This window comes from Dasypus novemcinctus, chromosome 2, assembly GCF_030445035.2.
Source record: "Dasypus novemcinctus isolate mDasNov1 chromosome 2, mDasNov1.1.hap2, whole genome shotgun sequence".
In the NCBI taxonomy this organism is placed as follows: Eukaryota; Metazoa; Chordata; class Mammalia; order Cingulata; family Dasypodidae; genus Dasypus; species Dasypus novemcinctus.
Window position 1 is genome coordinate 14365558 of NC_080674.1, and position 21976 is coordinate 14387533.

General features: G+C 38.7%; 1 protein-coding gene across 1 annotated transcript in view; it reads right to left on the reverse strand.

The window, feature by feature from the left end:
* The window catches only part of DNAH5 (dynein axonemal heavy chain 5), a 272686-nt gene that overhangs the window by 42041 nt on the left and 208669 nt on the right, over positions 1-21976 (reverse strand). The window contains exons 61-66 of the mRNA XM_058306977.1: positions 21336-21473; positions 16498-16633; positions 15590-15906; positions 14820-14975; positions 13453-13635; positions 742-985 (exon numbers count right to left, since the gene is read on the reverse strand). Of these exons, the coding sequence (XP_058162960.1) occupies positions 742-985; positions 13453-13635; positions 14820-14975; positions 15590-15906; positions 16498-16633; positions 21336-21473 (1174 nt within the window). The remainder of the gene's footprint in view (positions 1-741; positions 986-13452; positions 13636-14819; positions 14976-15589; positions 15907-16497; positions 16634-21335; positions 21474-21976) is intronic.

A 21976-nucleotide genomic window follows, 5' to 3' on the forward strand; every position in this document is an offset into this window, starting at 1 on the left:
GACAACCAAAGGGATGTCCAAAGTTTGATGCTCACCAGCAAGTGATGCAGCCATTTTAAAGGGCCTCATTCTTAAGCTCTGCAAGGAAACAATGCCTAACCTTGGCCTCAGGTTTGCAGAATCAGCCATTGCACTAAAGATCCTCCTGATTTGCCATCAGTGGATAATATTGTTTTCATTATTTTTCCAGGAGAAATGATTGATTACTCCAGAAGAGCCAATGAAATTCTGTTGGCGGGTTCTCTTTGTAACTAATAAATACCAGCGTACAAGTTGGTGGCTGAGGCTGAACAGCTCCCTGAGACCAGAGAATTAACTACCTTTCTCACACAAACACTATAAACAAAACACTGGCTTTTAGTTAGCAAATCATAACTAGGTCAACAGCCCACAAATGCCACGGTAATTCCCCAGATTTCACTAATTTGTATTCAGAATTTAAAAATAAAATTCCTCCCTCTTTACTTTCTAACTTAGATGTAAAATAAGTTCATGAGAACGTTAAAGGGTCTGCCAACTAACACGAATAAAGAACATTTAGAAAACGGACACCATTATGAGGTTTTTTCAACTCAATTTCACTGAATATTTTCTCCTCCAAAATGCCACAAAATTTACACAGCTATCCCACTTTTAACAGCCATTTGTATAAACTCCTTGTATCAGTTTACTTTTCCTAATTCCCCCTTCTCTTTCCCACCTCATTTTCTTGTAACTTTTGTCTGTCTTTACTAAACTCACCCGGCCTGTATTCCTCCCGGGCTGAGTTAATTTGAATTTCTGTCTCAGCAGAAATTTCCAGCTTCTGTGTCACCTCCTCGGCAGTCTTTTTTGTGTTACTCAACACGACAATGAGGCTCTCGTCTTCCACCAGGGACCCCTGAGTACTCGTCAGACGGTAAAGCAAATTATCTTCCAGTTCCTTCATCCTTCTTTTGTTTGCCGTGACATCTTCCATAAGACGAGTCCTTTCTTTCTCCAACTCCTGTTCATTTGCAGAAATATGTTTTCTTTCTTAATCATTATTGTTCAGGCATTCCTTAAAAAGTTAACCTCCATGACTGCTTTCAAGCTTCTGTGCTGCATTTATCTTACTTCACAACAAGAAACATGGACGTCAAAGAAAGGAAGAAGAGGGCAAGTAATGGAGGGAAGACGAATCGGAGACAAAGTGAAGTTTGCTAAAACAATCTCTCTCTGAGCATCCATGTTATTTTCTAAAGGCAAATCACTTACAAGATTTCTGAGAATATATTTAAGCCTGTTTTAAAGGTAAAATATATTTGACGACAAATGTACTTCTCTGATAAAACAAATTTAAACTTTGTTTGGTTCCTTATTTAAAAGATCCCTGCTGTTGTTCTGAACATGGTTATTTAAACTTCCTAGTTGAAATAGCAACTTTCCAAAAAAAAGTTAGGCAAGCAACCTGGGCTACTACTGCAGGGAGACTTAAATGAAAGACTCTGGTTGGCCTGAAAAGGTATTGGTCTCCCCAAGAGAAATTAAGTTTCAGGTATCTCCTGAAGGACTTTATAGATAGCCAGGGAGAGAGGGGCCATAGGAGACTCTTCCTCCTGCTAGCTTGAAGAAGCAGAGACAGAGGAAAGGCATGGAAGAAGAGATGGGGCTGGCAAGGTGGGGGCTGGAGGGAATGGGTACGACACTGGCAGCCAAAGGAGAAGTCCAGAGGCCTGAGGGCAACAGACAAGGCATGCTTCTGGCATCACGTTGAACTGCCGTATAAAAGTCAAACCGTCAATATCAAAGACCTTAATTTTGAAGCCAAAGAAAGGAATCAAAAATGGAAAGGACAGTGAATGAACAGTATCTGAAAAGAAACTATACATTTGAGAGTTTGCTTGAAACTTTTGTTTTAAGGTATCTATAGCAGTTTGATATTATGAATCCCCAAAATAGATATTGGATTGTGTTTATAAACTGGTCTGTTCCATTGGGTGTTGTAGATTGTATTCGATTCAGAGGTTTCACTTTTACTTTATTAAATCAAGATTAGGGGTTTTATTTGACCACATCATTAAGGCGACCTGGTTTGAGTCCCTGCCTACAGCTGTGGACAGATGCTCAATGAAAGACAGGAAGTAAATGCACAGAGAAGGTGACTACAGAAGCAGATACACAGGAAGAGAGAGAGTGCTCCACAGACACAGGAACACTGGGAAGAAAGATGAGCCTGATAGCCTACAGCTGATCTTGTGGAGAGACCAGAGCAGCTGAGCCCAGAAAGAAACGAGCTCTGGGGAGAATGACAAGCCTTATGCCAGCCTACAGCTAAGATTGGAAGAAGCTGGGACCACAGAGCCTTATGAGGAAGAAGGCAGGCTGAACCCTTGCAGATATCACCTGCCATCTTGCATCAACAGACATTAGGTGAGAAAGTACCTCTTATGGTACCTTGAGTTGGACTCTGCAGGGCCCGGGGATTGCAAGTTTCTACCCCAAATAAACACCCTTTATAAAAACTATTAGAGTTCTGGTATTTTGCATCAGCACCCTTTGGCTGACTAATACAGTGTCTTTTCTAAATACATGTCCATTGACAATTTACTTAAATGTAAATGCATTAATAAAGTAATGTATAATCAGGTATAATTACAATGAGGGGGAAATGAAGGTTAAATGCAGGTGAGCTTGAACAGCACAATCACAGGAAAGCACTGTTTCCAGGTCCAAATATAACTCAGCTGAGCTATCTGGCCAACCTCAAATTTCTAAAGCAGTTTTAGAAAGGTAAATACTTAATTGAGTATCCTGGATATGGCTCAGTAGGTTTTGTAAAGTCTACTCCCTATTAGGAGAAACAGAAATCTAAAGTTAAACAGTGATATTCATGTGAAATCATATAAAATATAATGGGACTTCTCATTAAATACAGGTTCATTACACAATTGGCCTTTTTATGATGCAGTACTTACACGAACATCAAAGGAAGGAAGAGGTTAAGACTGCATTATTACCCAATATGTAAGCTCTTTCCCTTTAGTGCTCAATATGATTATTCATTTTTATTATTTACTTTATGAATATGCAAAACATATCCCTTTAACTACTGTGCAGATTATGTCTTGTTATAACATCATCTATATGCTGATAAATCCCAAATTTATATCTCAGCGCAGATTCTTCCTCTGAGGTCCAGGTCATATATACATGCTCACCATCCACACTTGGATGTCCATAAGATATCTCCTACTTGTTATCTTTAGTAAAACAGAATTTCTGATCCTCCCTGCAAACTTGCTTCATCTCAGCCTTCCCCATCCCAGCAAAGAGCAACTCCATTTTCCAGCTGCTCAGGGTAAAACCTTTGAGTCTTCCTTGACCACTTTCTTTTCCTCACACTCTTCATCCCATTCATGAGCAAATCCTATCATTTCTACCTCAAAAGTGGACTCAAAATCTAATCATTTCCCACCACCTCCACTGCCACCATCCTGGTCCAAGCTACCATTACCTCTCCTTTGGATTCCAGGACCCAAGCAGGTTTCTCTGCTTCGTCCTTACCCCTCACAGTCTATTTCCAACCCAACTATTAACATGCACTACCCCTTTCAAAACCCTCCAAAGCCTAGCCATTCCACCAGAGTAGAAGCTGAGCTCTTACCATGATCCAGAAGCTCCACCAAGCTTCCTTCATCCCCTTCACCAATGGGGCCTTGTTTCTCACCATTCTTTCCCTTCCTTCACTTTGCTCTAGCCAAAGGGGCCTCCTTTAAATCAGTCATTTTCAAGTTTAAGTACATAAAGATAACCTGGAGGGCTTATTCAGTAAGCCTGGAGTGGAGTTCAAGAATTTGCATTTCTAACATATTCCCAGGTGATGTGATGCCACTGTTTTAAACACAGTAGGCATTCACCCCCTCAGGGCCTTTGTACTGGCTGTACCTCCCAGATAGCACACTCCATTCCTTCAAGTCTCCTTTAAATGTCACTCTTCCAGTGCACTCTGAATGACCATATTTAAAATACCAACCACCTCTTGATTCCCCAGCTCTTCCTCTTTTTTTTATAGAATGTACCATCTTCTAACATAACAAATAAGTTATTTATTATGCTTTTGATCTCTCTTCTTCTACTGGAATATGAACTCCAGAGTTATTTTGGGTTTTTTGGTCTGTTTTGTTCACTGATATATTCCACAGTTCTTAGAGCAGTGCCTTACACACAGTAGACACTCAATAAATATTGCAGAATGGTGATTTACTGTTAAATATGGTTACAAACTGATAAATGGAAACACATAATGAACTGCAAAATCTAGTCATCTCTTAGTCTCAGAAATTCAGATGCAAAAATTCTCACTCTAACTGAAAACAATGAAATTAAAAATAGGGAATGGGGAAGCAGATGTGGCTCAAGCAGTTGGACACCCACCTACCACATGGGAGATCCTGAGTTCGTTTCCCAGTGCCTCCTGAAGAAAATAAGCAAGACAGCAAGCTGAAGCAATGGTGTGGCAACCTGATGCAACTAGATGATGCAAAAAGATGAAGCAACAAGGAGACACAACAAGGAAACACAACGAAAGACACAACAAGCAAGGAGTGGAGGTGGTTCAAGCGATTGGGTGCCTCTTCCCATATGGGAGGTCCCAGGTTTGGTTCCCAGTGCATCCTGAAAAGAAGACAAGCAGACAGAGCAGACAGCGAGCACAAACAATAGGGGTAGGGGGAGAGAGAAATAAATAAAATAAATCTTAAAAATAGGGGATGTGGTAATGAAAAAAAAAAAACATGAAGATGGAAAGCAACAGCCACTGGCCTCTGCTTATATCCTGTTCAGTTAATCCTCACAGTCTGAAGAGTTCCAGTGTACAAAATGCTACCAGGCTCTCTATTCATTCTCTGAACACAGTTAAGTCAGATTTCAGGGTATTGTGAAAAAGAAAGAATTCTACTTATAGCAAAACAAAAGCTCAGAACATGCATCCATTCTTAAGTCTTTGAGATGTAGCAACTCAAGCAAACTTGATCTTATCATCTTGGCTTCTATCTGCTTTCTGGTTATGTTTGAAAGCTTTCTTATTTTAATGCATTTATTCACTAGAAGGGAATTTTTAATTTCAGCAAATGCAAAATTAGTACAAAACAAGTGACATTTAACAGATGTTACAAAATTCCTTCCCACAAGCAATTTTAATAAAAGCATTCATGCCATGCTTACACTAGGATGAAAAGCAGTGATAAAATGAAGGGAAAAAAGTCAAACAATTTTCATTGCCATATTTCTAAACTTCACTCGCTATCACTATCATTTAAGGGTTCCTAAAGGTGAGCAGTATAAACTCTCACCTGAGGATAGGTAAGGAAAGGGATGTAAAGCAGCAAAAAGGATGGTTTTGACAACAGGAAGACATACATTTGAATTGTAGCTCCCAGAACCTTTAACAGTATGATCTTGGTCATTGTTGTACAATTCTACAAAACTCAGTTTCTTCATCTGCAAAATGGACATAAGAACAGCTCCTAGATGGATGATGAGGATAGCACCAATAAAGCAGCCAAAAATAAAATAAAAAATAAAAGCCTGAATCAGGAAAACTGCTCAAAATTTCTTTTCCTTTCTATCACCTCCCTTCAATAGTTTCTAGTAAGGAATTTCAGAAACCTATAATGCTTATTTTGAAAATATTTGGCATGAAAAATAACATTAAAAGTTCACTCAACTCATACTTTAGAAGTTCGCATATCATCATAAAAGAACATAATAAGCAGCTGAAAAGGGTAGATAAGAAAAGAGAAGTTGTGACCTTGAACTTAGAATGCTGAGGATGGGTGTTTTCAGGTCGGCTGGGAATGAGAGCATGGGCTGTCAAATCTAGAAAACAAGGTACCAAGTCTTGTCAATTCTTCCCACACAATAACTGTTTCCATCTGTTCCTTTTTTGAATTATATAACCACTGCCTTAATTACGCTCTCAATTGTTCTTTCATGGACTACTCTAACTGGTTTCCCTGGGGACTCTTTTTTTTTCAGTTCAGTCCTGCATCTGCTGCCATCAGCCCCTTCTCTGCCAACAGTCATTCAGGGGATCTTCCTTAGGTGTTTTTAGAGCTCCAGAATTCTAAATATAGCTTTCAAAACTCATCACAGTCTTATCACCACTTGAGAACCATGAGCTTAGAGCTAAAATCATGCCTTCACATTGCTTATGAAAACCGTTACTAATAAAATAAAAACAGTGGGTGGAAATATATACACTAAGGGGCAAATTATTCAATTCTTGATTTTTTAAAAAATGTAAGTGAAAAGATAAAACATTAGAGTATTAGAAAGATGGTTGTGGTCAACTAATATCATTGCTAGCAATGCTAATTAAATAAATTTGCCAAAGTAACTGCCCATATTTTGTTACAGGTTGACAGGATTAAAATAAGGCTAGGTGCATATCCTCAAAGTTTGAAACCAATGAAAATAATTATTTATTCTAAAGTTAAAAAAATACAATTAAAGTAAAATTAGTTATTGGAAAGCAATTGGTATATTAAAATCAAAGTCAACTGCCTGAACACAGTAGAATAAAAAAAAGACTACTATTATAGACAAAAGAAAGATTACCTCTAAAAGAACATAGAACAATTGTTCTTTGCTTTTCATTCCAAGATTAAAAGTCACAGAAACTATTTTGGTTTTAGATATATTTTCATGTACATAGCTGATTTAAATATATTCCTAATGAACTGCTACTATTTTAGCTCCACCAATACATACAAAGATAGTTCTTTTTCAAATTCATATGAAGGTTGGAAATGAATCAAAATAATTATATTGACTATAAGTAGTTTTCCTACTGTATTAGTCAGCCAAAGGGGTGCTGATGCAAAATACCAGAAATTTATTGATTTTTATAAAGGGTATTTATTTGGGGTAGGAGCTTACAAATACCAGGCCATAAAGCATAAGTTACTTCTCTCAACCAAAATCCATTTCCATGTGTTGGATCAAGATGACTGCCAACATTGGTGAGGGTTCAGACTTCCTGGGTTCCTCTGGGCTCAGCTCCTCTGTTTTCTCCACAAGGTCAGCTGTAGACTATGAGGCTCTCTAGACTTTGGGTCTCTCCTCAAGGTCAGCTGTAGACTTATTCGGTGAACAGCTCTGTCTCACTCCCTGGGTTTTCTGCTGTGTCTAAGATGCCGTCTCTATTCTTCTATGTTCTCCTGGCTCAGGTCCTCTCTTCCCTGGGCCTTGCTTCTCTTTCCTCTGCATGCTGACATCCCGGGGTTCCAGGTTAAGACTTCAGCATCAAATTCCAACATCAAAACTCCAACATCAGAAACCCTCAACTCTGTTCTTTGCCATGCCTTTTATCTGTGAGTCCCCACCCATCAAGGTGACCTAATGACGTGACCCAATCAAAGTCCTAATCATAACTTACTCATGCCCAGGTAGAGACCAGATTACAAACATAATCCAAGATCTATTTTGAGGAATCGTAACTATGTCAAAATGCTACACCTACCAATGGAATTATATATTTGCTTATAAAAATATGTGTGTGTTTATATATATATGTACACATAAACATATATGGAAGAGTAAACATTTGTGCTCTTTATTGTATATATTAAGTCTGCAATGTAAAAATTTTTATAAAAACTGTGATAATGTTCAAATTTGTTTTGGAAAAATATCCCCAAAGTGAGTCAAGAAATGATAGCAGCAGTTTAATAAAATTTCATAAACATGCCATCTAATAATTGATTGAAAATTAAGTGTAAATAAAGAACACTAAATGTAAGCAAAAATTATTTATGTGCATAAATTGTATCTGTAGAAAAATTTCTCTAATTAGTCAAAGGAAATAGATGGCAGCTTTTCAGAGTTCTCATTTTCAAAGGTATCACTCAGTCTTTCATTAAGAAAGACTTCTCTTCTGTACCTTACACTGGTAATTAAATTAGAAAGATTAAACAAAAGAACTCAAAAAGAGATTTTTCTCTCCAGTCAATGGGTGGTAATGATATCTGTTCAGTAGCTTTAATAAAATTACTTCCCATGTCAGGTCCACTGAGTTCAGGCAGGTCCTTCTACATTCAGAGGAAATCACACACCTTGTTTACGCATCCATATTTCTGAACAGTGATTCCCCAAGGTCTTGTTTTATGTCACTAGTAGAAGTTGTTGATCAATATTACTATTTTTCTCCTAACATAAAATAATTCTCTTTGAGTTTCTGTCTTACGCTGTAGGATCAAGTTAAAAGTTAGTCTAATAGATTTTGTTTCCATAAAGGTTTGCTGTCTGTTTAAAATGGTGTTGATTTATCACCGTCTGGTGAGAACAGCAGGCCATCTAAATCTACTCACAGGTACATCAGGTAAGCAGTTGAAGACAGCCTGGATGTGAACTTGAGCAGCAGATGCATTTACAACAACTGTCTTGAAACACACACACAAAACGCTGAAATCACTGAAAACCCTGTTTCCTTACATTCATAAGCTATGAGATTTCCACTTGTTTCTGAAATAAATGAGAAGAGCTGACAAGCTGAGCATTTGCGAGCTCAGAGCATGTTTCATAAGAAGGGCTCCTCACTGTCCCTGCATTCCTAGGACATTGAACAGCTGGTGAGTTTGTGGGTTCAAAGAGGATTTACCTTTCCCTGGCATCATTAATTACTGTCCAGAGCTCCTTTCATAAAAAAATGAATTGACAAATCACTGACGGCACAACTCATCCTAACTAGGTAGTTCACCATTTATTTCAGCACCACATCTAAGGGTATTTCTTAGAAGTTTTCCAATGTTAGCTTCCTATCTGTGGTGTCTTCCTAGCTTCCAAAAGCCCCTATTGCCAGAATAAAATTTTAGATCTGTACTTTATATTCATAATCACCAAGAAGAGGCTTTAGTAGGAGAGGATGCATTGCCACAGAGTTCAAAGGAGCAATTTGGACTAAGAAAAAGTATGTATCTATGCCCATAAGGCATAGACTCAAGGCACTTTTCAATTGGTTTACAAATTATAGGAAATGTTTGATCTGGAAGAACCAGCCACCACCTAGGTTGAGAAGATCCAGTAATGTTAGCAGATTCAGAAATATAGTGTAGAGAGTATTACAAAAGGAAAAGGCTCTTAGAGAAAGTATGTGTAGTGGTTTGGGGCTGTATCTACCCCAGAAAAACACATTCTTAAATGAAATCCCTTCTTGTAGGTGTGAACCCATTGTAAGTAGGACTTTTTGATGAGGTTTTTTCACGTAAGGTATGGTCTACCTCAATCAGGGTGGGTCTTAATCCTACTACTGAAGTCCTATATAAGCAGAATGAAATTCAGACAGATAGGAAAAAAGCCATGGGAAGTAAGGAGTTGAATGTCAACAGAATCTGGAAGAGAATGCCCTCCATGTGCATTGCCATGTGACAGAGGAGCCAAGGGCCAAGGATCACCAGCAGCCAGCCCCAGAATGCCAGCCTTTATGAAGAAAGCATTGCCTTGATGATGCTCTGATTTGGTCTTTCTCTTAGACTTAAAACCATAAGCTAATAAATTTCCATTGTTAAAGCCAATCAAGTTCATGATATTATCTTGAGTAGCCAAAGGAACTAAAACAGAGTTTGGTACCAGTAGAGGAGGGTGCTGCTACAGCAAATATCAAACATGTGGAAACAACATTGGGATTAGGTAAAAGGTAGATGCTGGAAAAAGTGTGAGGCACTTAACAGAAAAAGCCTAGATTACTTTGAAGAGATGGTTGCTAGAAATATGAATACTAAAGGTACTTCTCATGAGGCCTTAGAAGGAAATGATGAGCATGTTATTGAAAACTGGAAGAAAGGTGATCCTTGTTTTAAAGTGACAGAGAACTTGGCAAATTTGAGTTCTGATGGCAGATGGAAAGCAGAACTTGAAAACAAAGAACTTGGGATATTTAGCTAAGGAGATTTCCAAGCTAAATGTATATGGTGCAGCCTGGTTTCTCTTCACAGCTTACAGTGAAATGCCAGAGGAAAAGGATAAGCTGAAAACTGAACTCTTAAGCACAAAGAAATGAGAAATTGATGTTTTGGAAAAACTGATTCTATCCAGATAGTGAGCTCTGAGACTAGGGACAGAGGCAGCTCTATTAGGGACCTCCCTGAACTTCTGGACAGCAAGTCCCCAGAGATTGAGGCACCATATAAATGTTTAACTAAACATGGAATGAGTCGGCATGTTACATACAAAGGATCTGTGTAAAGTTCTTTTGTCTGATGATTTGGAGTCCCATGAACTACATGCAAGGCCAACAAGTTTTTGTGAGATTTGCATGAGTGGAATCAATACTAACCTGAACTGAAAACAACAAGAGAAGGGATGAAATGAAGGAAGAACAATTTTAAGGACAAAACCGTGGAAGGTGAAGTCTGAACCAATGATATCTTCTCCAGCCAAGACAGCAGGCCTACACATGAGTGGACAGGGCAGGTCTTCCCCAGTGCTTGGAGGTGGCAGGCTTTCCACCCCATTGTTCAGGGAGTGTGCTGCCATCTCAGTGCTCAGAGATGGTGCAGCTTGTGTCCCAGCATTTCAGGAGAGGTTGGCCACCATCCCAATGCTCAGAGAGAGTAGGGCTAATGGGCGCAGAATTTGTGTAGAGTCTGGACACCATTCCAATACTTGGAGAGGGTGGAGTGCATGCCCTGGGGTTTGGGGAGAGCCTGGCCATTGTCCCAATGCTCAGAGAGGGCAGATCCCACATTCATGGACATGCTACTGCTTCCTCAGACCTGGAGGACAAAACATAGATGTGTACATAACTCTCAGATTTTAAATCTAATGGAGTTTGCCCTGCTGGGTTTCAGAATTGTTTGAAACCTATAACCTCTGTTTTCCTTCCAATTCTCCCTACTGGAGTGGAAATGTCAGTCCTATGCCTATTACTCTGTTTTCTTTTGAAAGCAGATGGCTTGTTCTCTAGATTTCACAGGTCCACAGCCAGAGGGGAGTTGTGCCCTAGGTCAGACCACTCCCATAAATGATTTTGAAGAGATTTTGTACTTAGCATTGTTACTGAAATGGCTTAAGGTTTTTGGGATGTTTTGATGGAAAGAATGTATTGTGCATGTGGAAATAAAATCTCTTTTTGGGATCCTGAGGGTGGAGTGTGGAGGTCTGAGCCCCAGAAAAAACTGTTCTTAAACTTAATTCATTATTTTGAGTGTGAAGCCATTGTAAGTAGAATTTTTTATAAGGTTACTTCAGTTAGAGGTATAGCCAATCTCAATCAGGATGGGTCTTAATCTGGATTACTAGAGTCCTTTATAAGCAAAATGAAACTTAGACAGATAAAGAGAGAAATCCTTGAGAAGCAAGAAGCTGAAGGCCAACGGAACATGGAAGAGAATGGAGAGGCCAGGAGAGGCTGTCATGTGCATTGCCATGTGACAGAGGACCAAAGGTCGCTAGTAGTCAGCCCAGAATGCCAGTCTTTGGGAAGAAAGCATTGCCTTGATGATGCCTTGATTTGGACTTCTCCTAGCCTCAAAATCACAAGCTAATAAATTCCCATTGTTAAGCCAACTCATTGAATGGTATTTGCTTAAGCAGACATGGAAATTAAAACATTCTTCTACTTAAAATCAAAATTAAGTCCAGTAATTCACTTTCTTGCATCTTGAGACATTGCCTTAGTAAAAAAAGTTTGTGTTGTATAAGATGACCCCTTACAAAGGATTGGGGTTGGTAGTTTGGCCACACTATTTGCACGGACTGTTTACTATGAGCTTGGAAATGTTCTGATACTGAGGGGATTGTAAAGGAATAATTTTCCTTAGACACTCAATGTTCTGAAGAAGTAACAAAAAGCCCGGCCAGGGATCCATACTGACTTTTCAAGGCTGTTCAAAGGAGCTAAAATAGCTCCTTGCTTTATCCTAAAATACTGCTGCAACAATCATGACTCTGTGTCAGTTTTGTTGTTGTTCTGTTTTGTTTTGTTCTATTTGGTTTCAACCAAAAATTGTTAGTTCTAATTATTTCTTCCAAGGAGACTTGTATTCATCTCCACTGAATGTAAGCAAACCAGGGACAAGAACATTATTCAAAGTAGAGCTGAAGATACAAGTGGTAGATGCTAGCCCAAAAGATTCTCAGGGATTTTCATTGTTCCATCTTACACAGGATAATCAAGAATAACTGTCCTTCCAGAAGTAACAAAATGGCAGCACTAAACTTCCTCAACCTCCTCTATCAGTATTTAATTCAGAAATAAATTTCAAAATCCCAAATATATTTTCAAGGCTATTTTCACCTCAACAGCTTGTCTGTGGTAAGAACTTCAGCTTTAGTTCCTGCCATTCCGATGTCAACAAATCATCCAAATGTTCAAAACTAGATTAAATGCTCTTGATGTAACTTGCTACTTTGTAACCCCATGAATTATGTGCTATGAATTAAAAATAAAGAGAGCAGAATCACAAAAAAGGAAAGGGGGGTGGAGAAAAGGAGAAAGAGACAAGAAGAATGGGAGGAAGAGACAGGCATGTGGAAGTGCTTGGAAGAGCGAGCACGTTAAGACATACTTAGAAGGTGAAAATAATGGGAAGGACAGATTCTAAAGTTGTTGCCAATAGTTTTAACCTAAATAAATCTTCAGGTCAGTGCAGATGGGGCAATAAAGTATACTAAACTCCTCATTGTTATTGAACTCAGGAGAAAATCAATAACAACTTCAAGGGTTCATGCAGTCTCACCAAAGCAGTCCCATTAAAATCCTCTAAATTTCTTTGCTTAAGACTCACATGTTCCCTAGAGAAAATGCTGACTCAGAAGAAGGAAGTTCATAAATTCTTGGTCACTTTTCACTGAACACTGAATTATCACATAAAATAGAAGTAGAGAAAACAGATACGGAGTTATGCTTCTACAACACACATAATTTAACATAATTAAAACAATAACCTCCAGAAGGTTTGCAGTGAAACTCTAGTGTTATAAACTTCTACCTTCCCACATCAAACCACCTCACAACATACATAGTGACCTTTCAGATAGCAAATAAGAATTGATAATGTTTGTTATCTAAGTACTAGAAAGTTTTTATTTTATATTCCAAAAGCATTATATGACTCAAGTGAAACAAAACCCCAAACATAAAATACAAAAGCTAAAAATGAACATGTGAATAGAATCCACAATAGAATATACTCTTCAAAAAGAAAAAAGCAAGTTAAGGCCAAATAATTGTGTTGAAAATGAGATCAATACCTTCATAGTTTTATCATCAGTCTGTATAAGAGCAATCAGTGATCTATGCCATTTATGAGACATCCAAAAAACATTCATAGATATATGACTGGTTAATTAATTGTCTTAAATAAAGAGAAGGTACTTGGGAATTTCTAGCAAAAGATAAAGAAGCAATAAAAGAGGGAAAACTCAATCCTATTACAACTTTCATAATATTATAGCCCAGTATAGAAAAGGAGTTGGTCGTACTTTACTTACCTGCTTTTCTGTGAGAATAACTCTCCCCAGTAACTGATCTTCTAGACCTTTCATGGTGACAGTGAAATCGATGATGGAGGTGCGGGCACTAATTTCAGGGGTGTAGGCTGGATTGGGCAGTTTGGTGGTAATATAGAGTTTGAAGCCATCCATCACATCGACTTCCTTATCACCAACTTTCACCTTTTTTATGAAAAAGAAGTTAAAAGGAAATAAAATGGAAAGAAATCTCATGGTGTCATTTTTAATAGGATCAAGTATTGTTTTAAACAATCATCTACTAGATGGAAGATACCAAAGGAAAAAAAAAAGGTTGACAGGTATTCACAGAGCTTAAAACCACTAGGATATATGGATGGTATGATGGTGTGATGGTTTGAAGTTGTAGATACCCAGGAAAACATGTTCTTAAACATAATCCATTTTTGTGGGTGTGAATCCATTGTAAGTATATGATGAGGTTACTTCAGTTTAGAAGGTGCAGCCTATCTCAATCAGGATGGGTTTTAATCCTATTATTTGAGTCCTTTTTAAGCAGAGTGAAATTCAGACAGAGAAAGAAATCCACAGAGGAAGCAGCCAGAAGTTGAACATCAATGGAACCCAAAAGAGAAGGAAGAGACCAGGGAGAAACCAGGAGATATTGCCATGTGTTTTGGACTTCCTTTTAGCCTCAAAAAAACCATAAGCTAATAAATTCCTACTGTTTTAGGCAATGTACTTTATGGAATTTCCTTGAGCAGCCCAGGAAACTAAATTGGATGGAAGGAAGGGAGGAAGGGAAGGAGTTAGTTCAATCCATACCATGCAATGAATTTAATACCAAAATTGTCATGGTCAACCCAGAAATGGAATGGATCCCTTAGCCAAAAATTTGGTTCTGATGTTGAGACTGATGATGCCACACATGTATCAAGAGGTTTTCTGAGGATGGCAGGACAGACTTCCAAGCAGGTCCAAAATGACTTAAGAGCAGGGAGGGGTGACTGGTTTAGGGCTTTATGGTGGTTAGAGCATGGACAAGGGAACTTCTACATGGTTTTAACTTCCCACAAGGGCCAAGGAGGGGCACACCCAGGCTTTCTTATTTTCCCCAGATATGGGGCAGAAGGGGAGAGAGAATTGATAGGGCTTGAAAGCTGTCAGCAATTGACCATTGAAATTGGAGTTTGACTCTATTACAAAAGTGAAGTAGATATTCCTAAAATGACTGCTCTTGAATATTTTGACCCCCAGCTTGGGAAGTATAGAAGAAAAAAAAACAGATGCCTCTCACCACTGACTCAAATTCAAGAGACTACCTGTCAAGAGGATTTCATCTCTACCACATTTGCCTTGCTTCGCTGTTATCACTAGGTTTCATCTACCTTAAAGGTGGACCCAGTTTTAATGAAGTTTCTTTCCAAAACATTATCCAGGGCTGGATCTAGTTCTTCTCCAACATCTTCAATAAGCAGGGGCCTTCCAAGAGAAAGACTGTCCTCCAGGTGGTTCCTGAAGTACTTGTGATTTAGAGATGTGACCTAGAAACATGACCACAAAGCAACTGCTGACAGATGACAGTGTCATGAGCAACACACGAGAAGACTGTTCTCAAATAGCGCCTAACATCTGCTGCAGAAGTCAACCGCGCTGACTCGCAGGGCAGCTTGGCTTGGCTCCTTGGCTTGGGAACCCATACTTGGTGAAATGGCACAGAGGGCTTTTTCCATTCTTTCCCACTTTCTCTGACATTGGAAAGCAGGTAAAGGCCCCATGTAGCAACACCACTCACTGTTTTCTCACAGTCCCACTTTTGTGACAAATAATACTGGAAAAACTGCAAAGTGTCCTTGTAAAGCGCTGCACACTTGGTGTGATACAGTTCTGCCCCACTCTGGTTACCAAAGGGCACCTTGAACCCTCCCACTAGAGTGTGCAAGCATTGAAAGACAGCATTAGTAAAGACAAACAGGAGAGCATAAAATGCACTTTTTAGAAAATATTTTAATGATTTTAAGTTTCCATCTGCTACTGTTCAATCTAGAATTAAAAATAATCTCTGATATTTTCATATCTTTCTTTATTCAGTGATTCATGTTGATTCGGGGGCAATTATAGTTGAGCGGTAACATAAATACACTTAAATGCAAATTACCTGGAGTTCATTTCGGGTTTCTTTGTTTTTAATCCAGATCTTGCCTTGAGTCTGTGGGTCAATTAACAAAGGATAGCGGGATGCCTTTGTGACAATTATTCCATTCTGAATGGACAGGTCATCATTTGGCAGACCTTGAAGGTTCCATTCACTGATAGTAGGAGCATCAATCAACATCTCGTTGAGATTTAGGTTATTTCCAAATGGAATTTCCCGGGCTTTCATTTCCTTCTGCCAGTCATTTAACAAGAGATTGCGAAACTCTTGGTTAAACGGGCCCGAATAAGATAGAAAAGCGGTGGCCAACAATACATCCCCTAAAATGGAAATCAAAACACCACTGAAATATTTTATGATCATCTAGCATATGTGCAAAATATTTAAAATTTTTAAAAAAGACAACTCATTTTAAACTAAATTCCACAAATCATATTGTAACCACAAATTGCTGTCCCTTAGTGAATATGCAGTAGTTCCTTCACCGTTCATCAACATCCAAATGCTTTACCAAGTACTAGCTATTAGTAGTCAAGCATTGGATTATTTTTATTCTTGTTAGAAATGAAAGGATCACTTCTGATTTAAGAGATACCAAACCTCAGAAGGCAGAGCCTGCATTCAAAGTCACTCTCAGTAATGTGCATATGTACTCGTAGGAGAACACAAAAGTGGCCAAATAATCACAGGACTAAGGGCCATTTTTTTTTTTTTTTTACTAAGGGCCATTAAACATCTAAAAGGACTTGCATAGATGCCAGAACAATATTCACCTTTTGAAATGATTGAATATACACACAGACACATAGAGGAATTTGAAATAATTGAGTGTTGAATTTTATTCTGATTAGAGCTACTTTGCTCTCTATTACAATCAACACATAATCTCATCAATAAAAGAATATACATACCTACGAGTCTTTTAGTTTGTGCAGCAAACTCTTTACTTTGCTGAGTCCATCTTTCTTTTTCACCTGCCAACCCACTGATCAGCGTGGAAGCTGTCTGCATCTTATGCCTGCACCGCTCTGCATCTTCAAGTAAGGTCTGCAAACCACCACACAAACACACACACACACACACACAAAATGTTGTTGAGATAAACGTAGACTCAAATTCAAAAATACAATTCTAAATTATTTTATATAATCTGCCTTTCTGAAATACATAACCATTTATGTCGTAGGAAGCAGAAGATTGAGGTTCATGTGCCTATGAGCCCAATCCTCTCTAAAGCCCTAACCATGGATCTTGGATGTGTTCCTCCAGGTGGTTCCTACGGCCAGCTGGTCAGACCATTCCCAGATGTTAATAACTAAGAGATGGTGGGAATTTGTATCTTTATGATTTCCCTAGAAATATAAATAGAAATAAAGTAGAAGCATATATGCTAATATCACATACAACAAAAAATGAGGCCTATGTCTCATAGTAAAGTTCTAGTATCCTCATTACTTCATCTCACTCCACATCTCTTCTTACTTTAGGTAAAACCTTAGATTGCCTTTAGATTGTGGTGCTCTGAGAGGCTGTTTCACAAATTCCAGCCACGTTTGACTCAGCAGGTCCCTCTCTGCTGCACCTCAGGTCAATAAGAGACTGTTAGCCCAGGCTCCTATACATTGTTGCCAACTGGTTCTTATTCTTAAAAACAAATGGTTCTGTTTCTTTATGTTTAAGAGACAACATTTAATTCTAATTTTAAGAATTTATACTTATGAAAAAATAATGGAAAGACGATAGTTAACAGTAATATTGTAATATTTCTGTAGCAAAGGCAAAGAAGGTACAATATCAAAGCTACAGGTCATAAAAAGAATATGGGGTTTTATTTCATGAGATCTGAATATGATTAAGCATTTTTTTCTTCATTAACAAGGAGACCTTGGTCATGTCATTTAACCAATCTGTACTCATTTAAGTATCTTTCGGAACACTGGAGAACAACTGAGTTTGCTTTTAGAATTAGGTGAGATAAATATGCCTGGACAGAATTTTTTAAAGTAATGCTTCCATAATTTGTTAAGCTGCCTTTTGTCTGTTATTTTATTTCTTGAAGTTGAAAGTAAGTTTACTTAAAATTAAAAAAAAATGGACATTGACCAAGATATAGCTACATGATCTGTCACTGGCAGTTCATTTAATAACAAATGTATATACATATGTGTATATATATGAAAGTTAAATGTCTAACAATAGAAGATCACCTAAACAAATTATGATGGACCAGTGAATACAATACTCTGAGTCCATTAAAATTATGTTTTAAAATGTTTATAAACCAAGAAAGATGGCCACGATATATTAAGTTAAAAATTCCATTTATCAAACAGTATTACTGAATTATATTTTAAAACAAGTATTTAAAATATATCCATCAACTGATGAATGGATAAGTAAAATGCAGTATATACACACAATGGAATATCAGTCAACCATAAAATGGAATGAAATTCTGATACAAAGGACAACGTGGATGAACCTTGAAGACATCATGTTGTCACAGATAAGCCAGATACAAAGGGATCTCACTGATCTGAAATAATTAGAATAAGCAAACTCATGGAGGCAGAACCTAGAACACCAAGGGATGGGGTGGGATAAGGAATGGGAAGTTAAGGCTTAAAATACACAGAGTTTCTATTTGGGATAACAGAAAATTTTGGTAATGAATGGCAGTGATGATAGCACAACATTGTGAACATAATCAACAGCACTGAATTATATTTTTGAATATGGCTAAAAGGGGAAATTTTATATGATATATATATATATATGATATTAGAATAAAAATATTTTTTAAACCTAAGGAACTGCACAATACAGTGAACCCTATGTTAAATGATGGACTATAGTTAATAACACAATTACAAAAATGTGCTCTCATCCACTGTAACAAATGTTCCACACAAATGCAAAATGTTAATAATAGGGTGGCATATGGGAACCCTGTATTTTATGCATTATTTTTCTATAAACCCACTTCTTTAATAAACAAATAATATATATTAAATATATAGCATATATATATACAGAAAGAGAGAGGCATTTGTTTTAAATATGGAAGATAAAGAACAAAATATTTAGTGGTTATCTGCAGTTTTCCTGTATGTATTTTCTAGAATGAACGTGAATTGCTTTTCTAATAACATCACAATGCAAAGTTTTCAAAAGCATGACATTTATTCCAGTCTGCTTTTTGGATCAGTCTCCTTTTCCGTTTTTCTTTCTCCTACAGTTAATGCAGAAAACCTAAAAACCCAGCCGAGAGGCTGGTCCCCATATCTATGCTACCCATATCTGTTTGATAGTGTCTCCCAAAAATGAAAGATGCCAGATAAAAAGTATGATTCTATATCACCCATTACTGTCACCCTCACCAACAACTCTTCCTGTAAAGGGCACTCTTAAAATAAATGTGTTTTCCTTAAGTTTCCCCACGCCCATCAAGCCAAATAAGAAAATGGCCAGGCCTCTCCCCTCAGGGCTTCGGTTTTCTGGAAATCTAGGCTCCTCTGGGTTAGTGATTTGGGGTAAAGGGGAGAAGCCAATGTCTGAGAGAACAAGAGGGAGAAGCAGACCCTTCCTGCAGCTGGCCGGGGGTTGTGCGCAGAATCCCCCGGATGCCTCAAATGGAGCCCCCTACCCCCGCGGCAGCCCGCGCCCTCACAGGGGCCCCTCGGGAAGCCGGCCCTGAGCAAAGGCTCTGTGCCCTGGCCCTGCGCGGCCGGGACATCCGGCCTTCAGGAGAGCACGAAGGCCCGAAGGCCCTCGTGAAGAGTAATCCGAGGCCGCCGTGGTGACCCGAAGGCCGACGCCCTCCCTGCCTTCCCACAGCCCGCAGGCCCCGGCCTCCACCGAGTCCCCCCCGAAGGGAAAAACACACCCAGAGCGACTGAGGTGGATTCCACACGAGTGTGCTGGGGATCTGAGGGCTCGAAGACACACTTTAGTTTCTGTTAATTACAGAACTTTGACATGTCTTGAAACGCCATTATTTTTATTATTTTTAACTTCGAGCCACATCTTCACAAGAGCATTTCTCCTGTGGTTGTGTGATTATTTACCTAGCAAAGAGTAGATGCCCAAAAAAATATTTTTTTGAGTGAGCAAATGCAAAAATATTGGAATTTATGTTTTGATAATAAAATGGGACCGTGAAACATTTTCTCTGTGTTCATTTGGTGTTTCTTGATAAAAATGAGTGTCCAAACTGGAAGATGTTAACACTCTTTCCTCACAAGTTCCAATGTACATTCCTGTAAACTACAACGCTAATTTTTTCTATTTATAAGTGAATTCTGCAGAACGTTAGCATATAAACTCAAATAGGTGCTATGTAACTACCTCTTTAAAACTTCTGAAATGCTTTTTTTTTTGCTTTGAGAAGACAACTCAAGGGAAAATATCATACATTCTGCATATAACATAGGATGAAACTGAAATATTCTTCCAAACTCCTTACTGAGACTGCTGCATGAAAATAGACTAACAAAGCAGGCATCTCAATTCAGCTGATTGATGGCTCAGAAAGGGCAGGGTTGAATTCCATAAAATCACCCAGGAAAGAATAGAGTGAAGCTAGCTCTTATTTGCCAAATACAGGATTTATCAGAGGCAGTTCCAGATTTTGCAGGGGCAAAAGCTTACATAGTTTGAGGGCCCCATTTCAAGAAAAAATATTAGATGATTATCAGAAATATAAAACATGAAAATGAATATTTTTTGGAATGAGGAAAGAAATCATTACAAAATCCTGGTGACCTCAAAATTCAGGCCCTCTGAGATCTCTTTAGGCATCTTACTTGAATGCTTATACACAAATGCTTCCTGATCACACCCTCACTTCCCCTCCCCATAGAATACTCTACAGCTCACAGCAACCCCAGCACTCACAGGGGACTATGCAAGGGAGCAGGACCTGAAGCCTAAGCTAATTAGTTCTATTCTAATCTGCTTTAATTACTAGAAAGAGGGAGGCCCCAGTGAAGCAGGAATCAGTATAAATAAAATAAAGAACTATGCTGGCCAGTAGACAAAGAAATGCATGATCGTTGATTCTGAGAGGGGCATAAGCTCCAAACTATGTCTAGGTTGAGAAGCCTGTAGATGGTCACTGTCACTGGGATGTGACCGTATGGCTAGTCATGTTGGTCCAGAAGGGAGGCCAGAAGTAGGCATCGGAAGACCGAGGTCTAGTCCAGACTGTGCCACTGGCCAGCCCTGTGGCTGGGAACCATTTTCCTATCCACTCTGCACCTTCATTCATTTCTCCAAAAAAGAAAATAAAAATATCCCCTCTACCTACTTGCCAAGGGAGTGTCAAAGACTATAAAGTGGAAGGACATGATTTGAAAAACACAGCCAAAGAAAATACAACACAAGATGCTGTCGTCATTACCATCATCACCACTAATAAGAATTCTTATGTTCTAGAACTTACTCCTGTCTTGGCCAACCATCCTGACATCGACCCAAAGGCCTTTGGTGTCTCTTTGGCTCAGAAAGGGATTATGTGCTGTGTATGTATAATGTATATGATATATATATATATGCATATGTGTGCTTGTATTATGTGTGTGCATGTGTATGTGTATATGTACGTGCATGTGTGTATATATGTATGTATCTTATGCACATATGAATTTCTGCTGGAAAGACTCAAGGGAAAAATCTTCAGAGAGAAAAAGCACAAAAGTAATCGACACATAGGTATGCAAGGGTCGCTCCCCCACCAGTGGACAGTTACCTGCTTTTCGGTCATGGCCTGTTCATACTCAGCCTGCACCACATCCAGCTCTGCCTGCTTGGCGTCCAGCTCAGCCTGGGCTTTCTGCAGATCCTGCATGGCCAGGACATGGCGATTCTCCTGCACCACCAAGTTGGCCTGCACAGGACACACGCAGGGTGAAGGCAAGGGCGGCAAATCTCGGGGTGCCCAGCATTGCAGGATCTGATTGCTCTCCAGATCCTCAGGTTTATACCTTCTCATCATTCCATCCCTAGCATCTTTTCAAATTACATTAAATCAAGGCCATTTCTTAATGAGAACTTGACATAAATGCTTATAAGCAAAAAGTGATGGTTCATTAAAACAGAGGTCAGCAAATTGTTTCTGTATATCAGGGATTCTTAACCTTTTTTGTTCCACGGACCCCTCTGCCAATCAGGTGAAAACCATAGACCCCTTACTAAGTCCACACTATACTGTGTATTATTTAGTAAATAGATCACACCCGCACCAACCCGGCCCTACAAGAATAATGGTTTTTGAACTTCAGTTCAAGCTCACAGACCCTTGTTAAGAACCCCTGCTATAAAGTATTCTAGGACAAATACCACACATGGTTTGGCTTGAACAACAAGAATTTATTGCCCCATAGTTTGGAA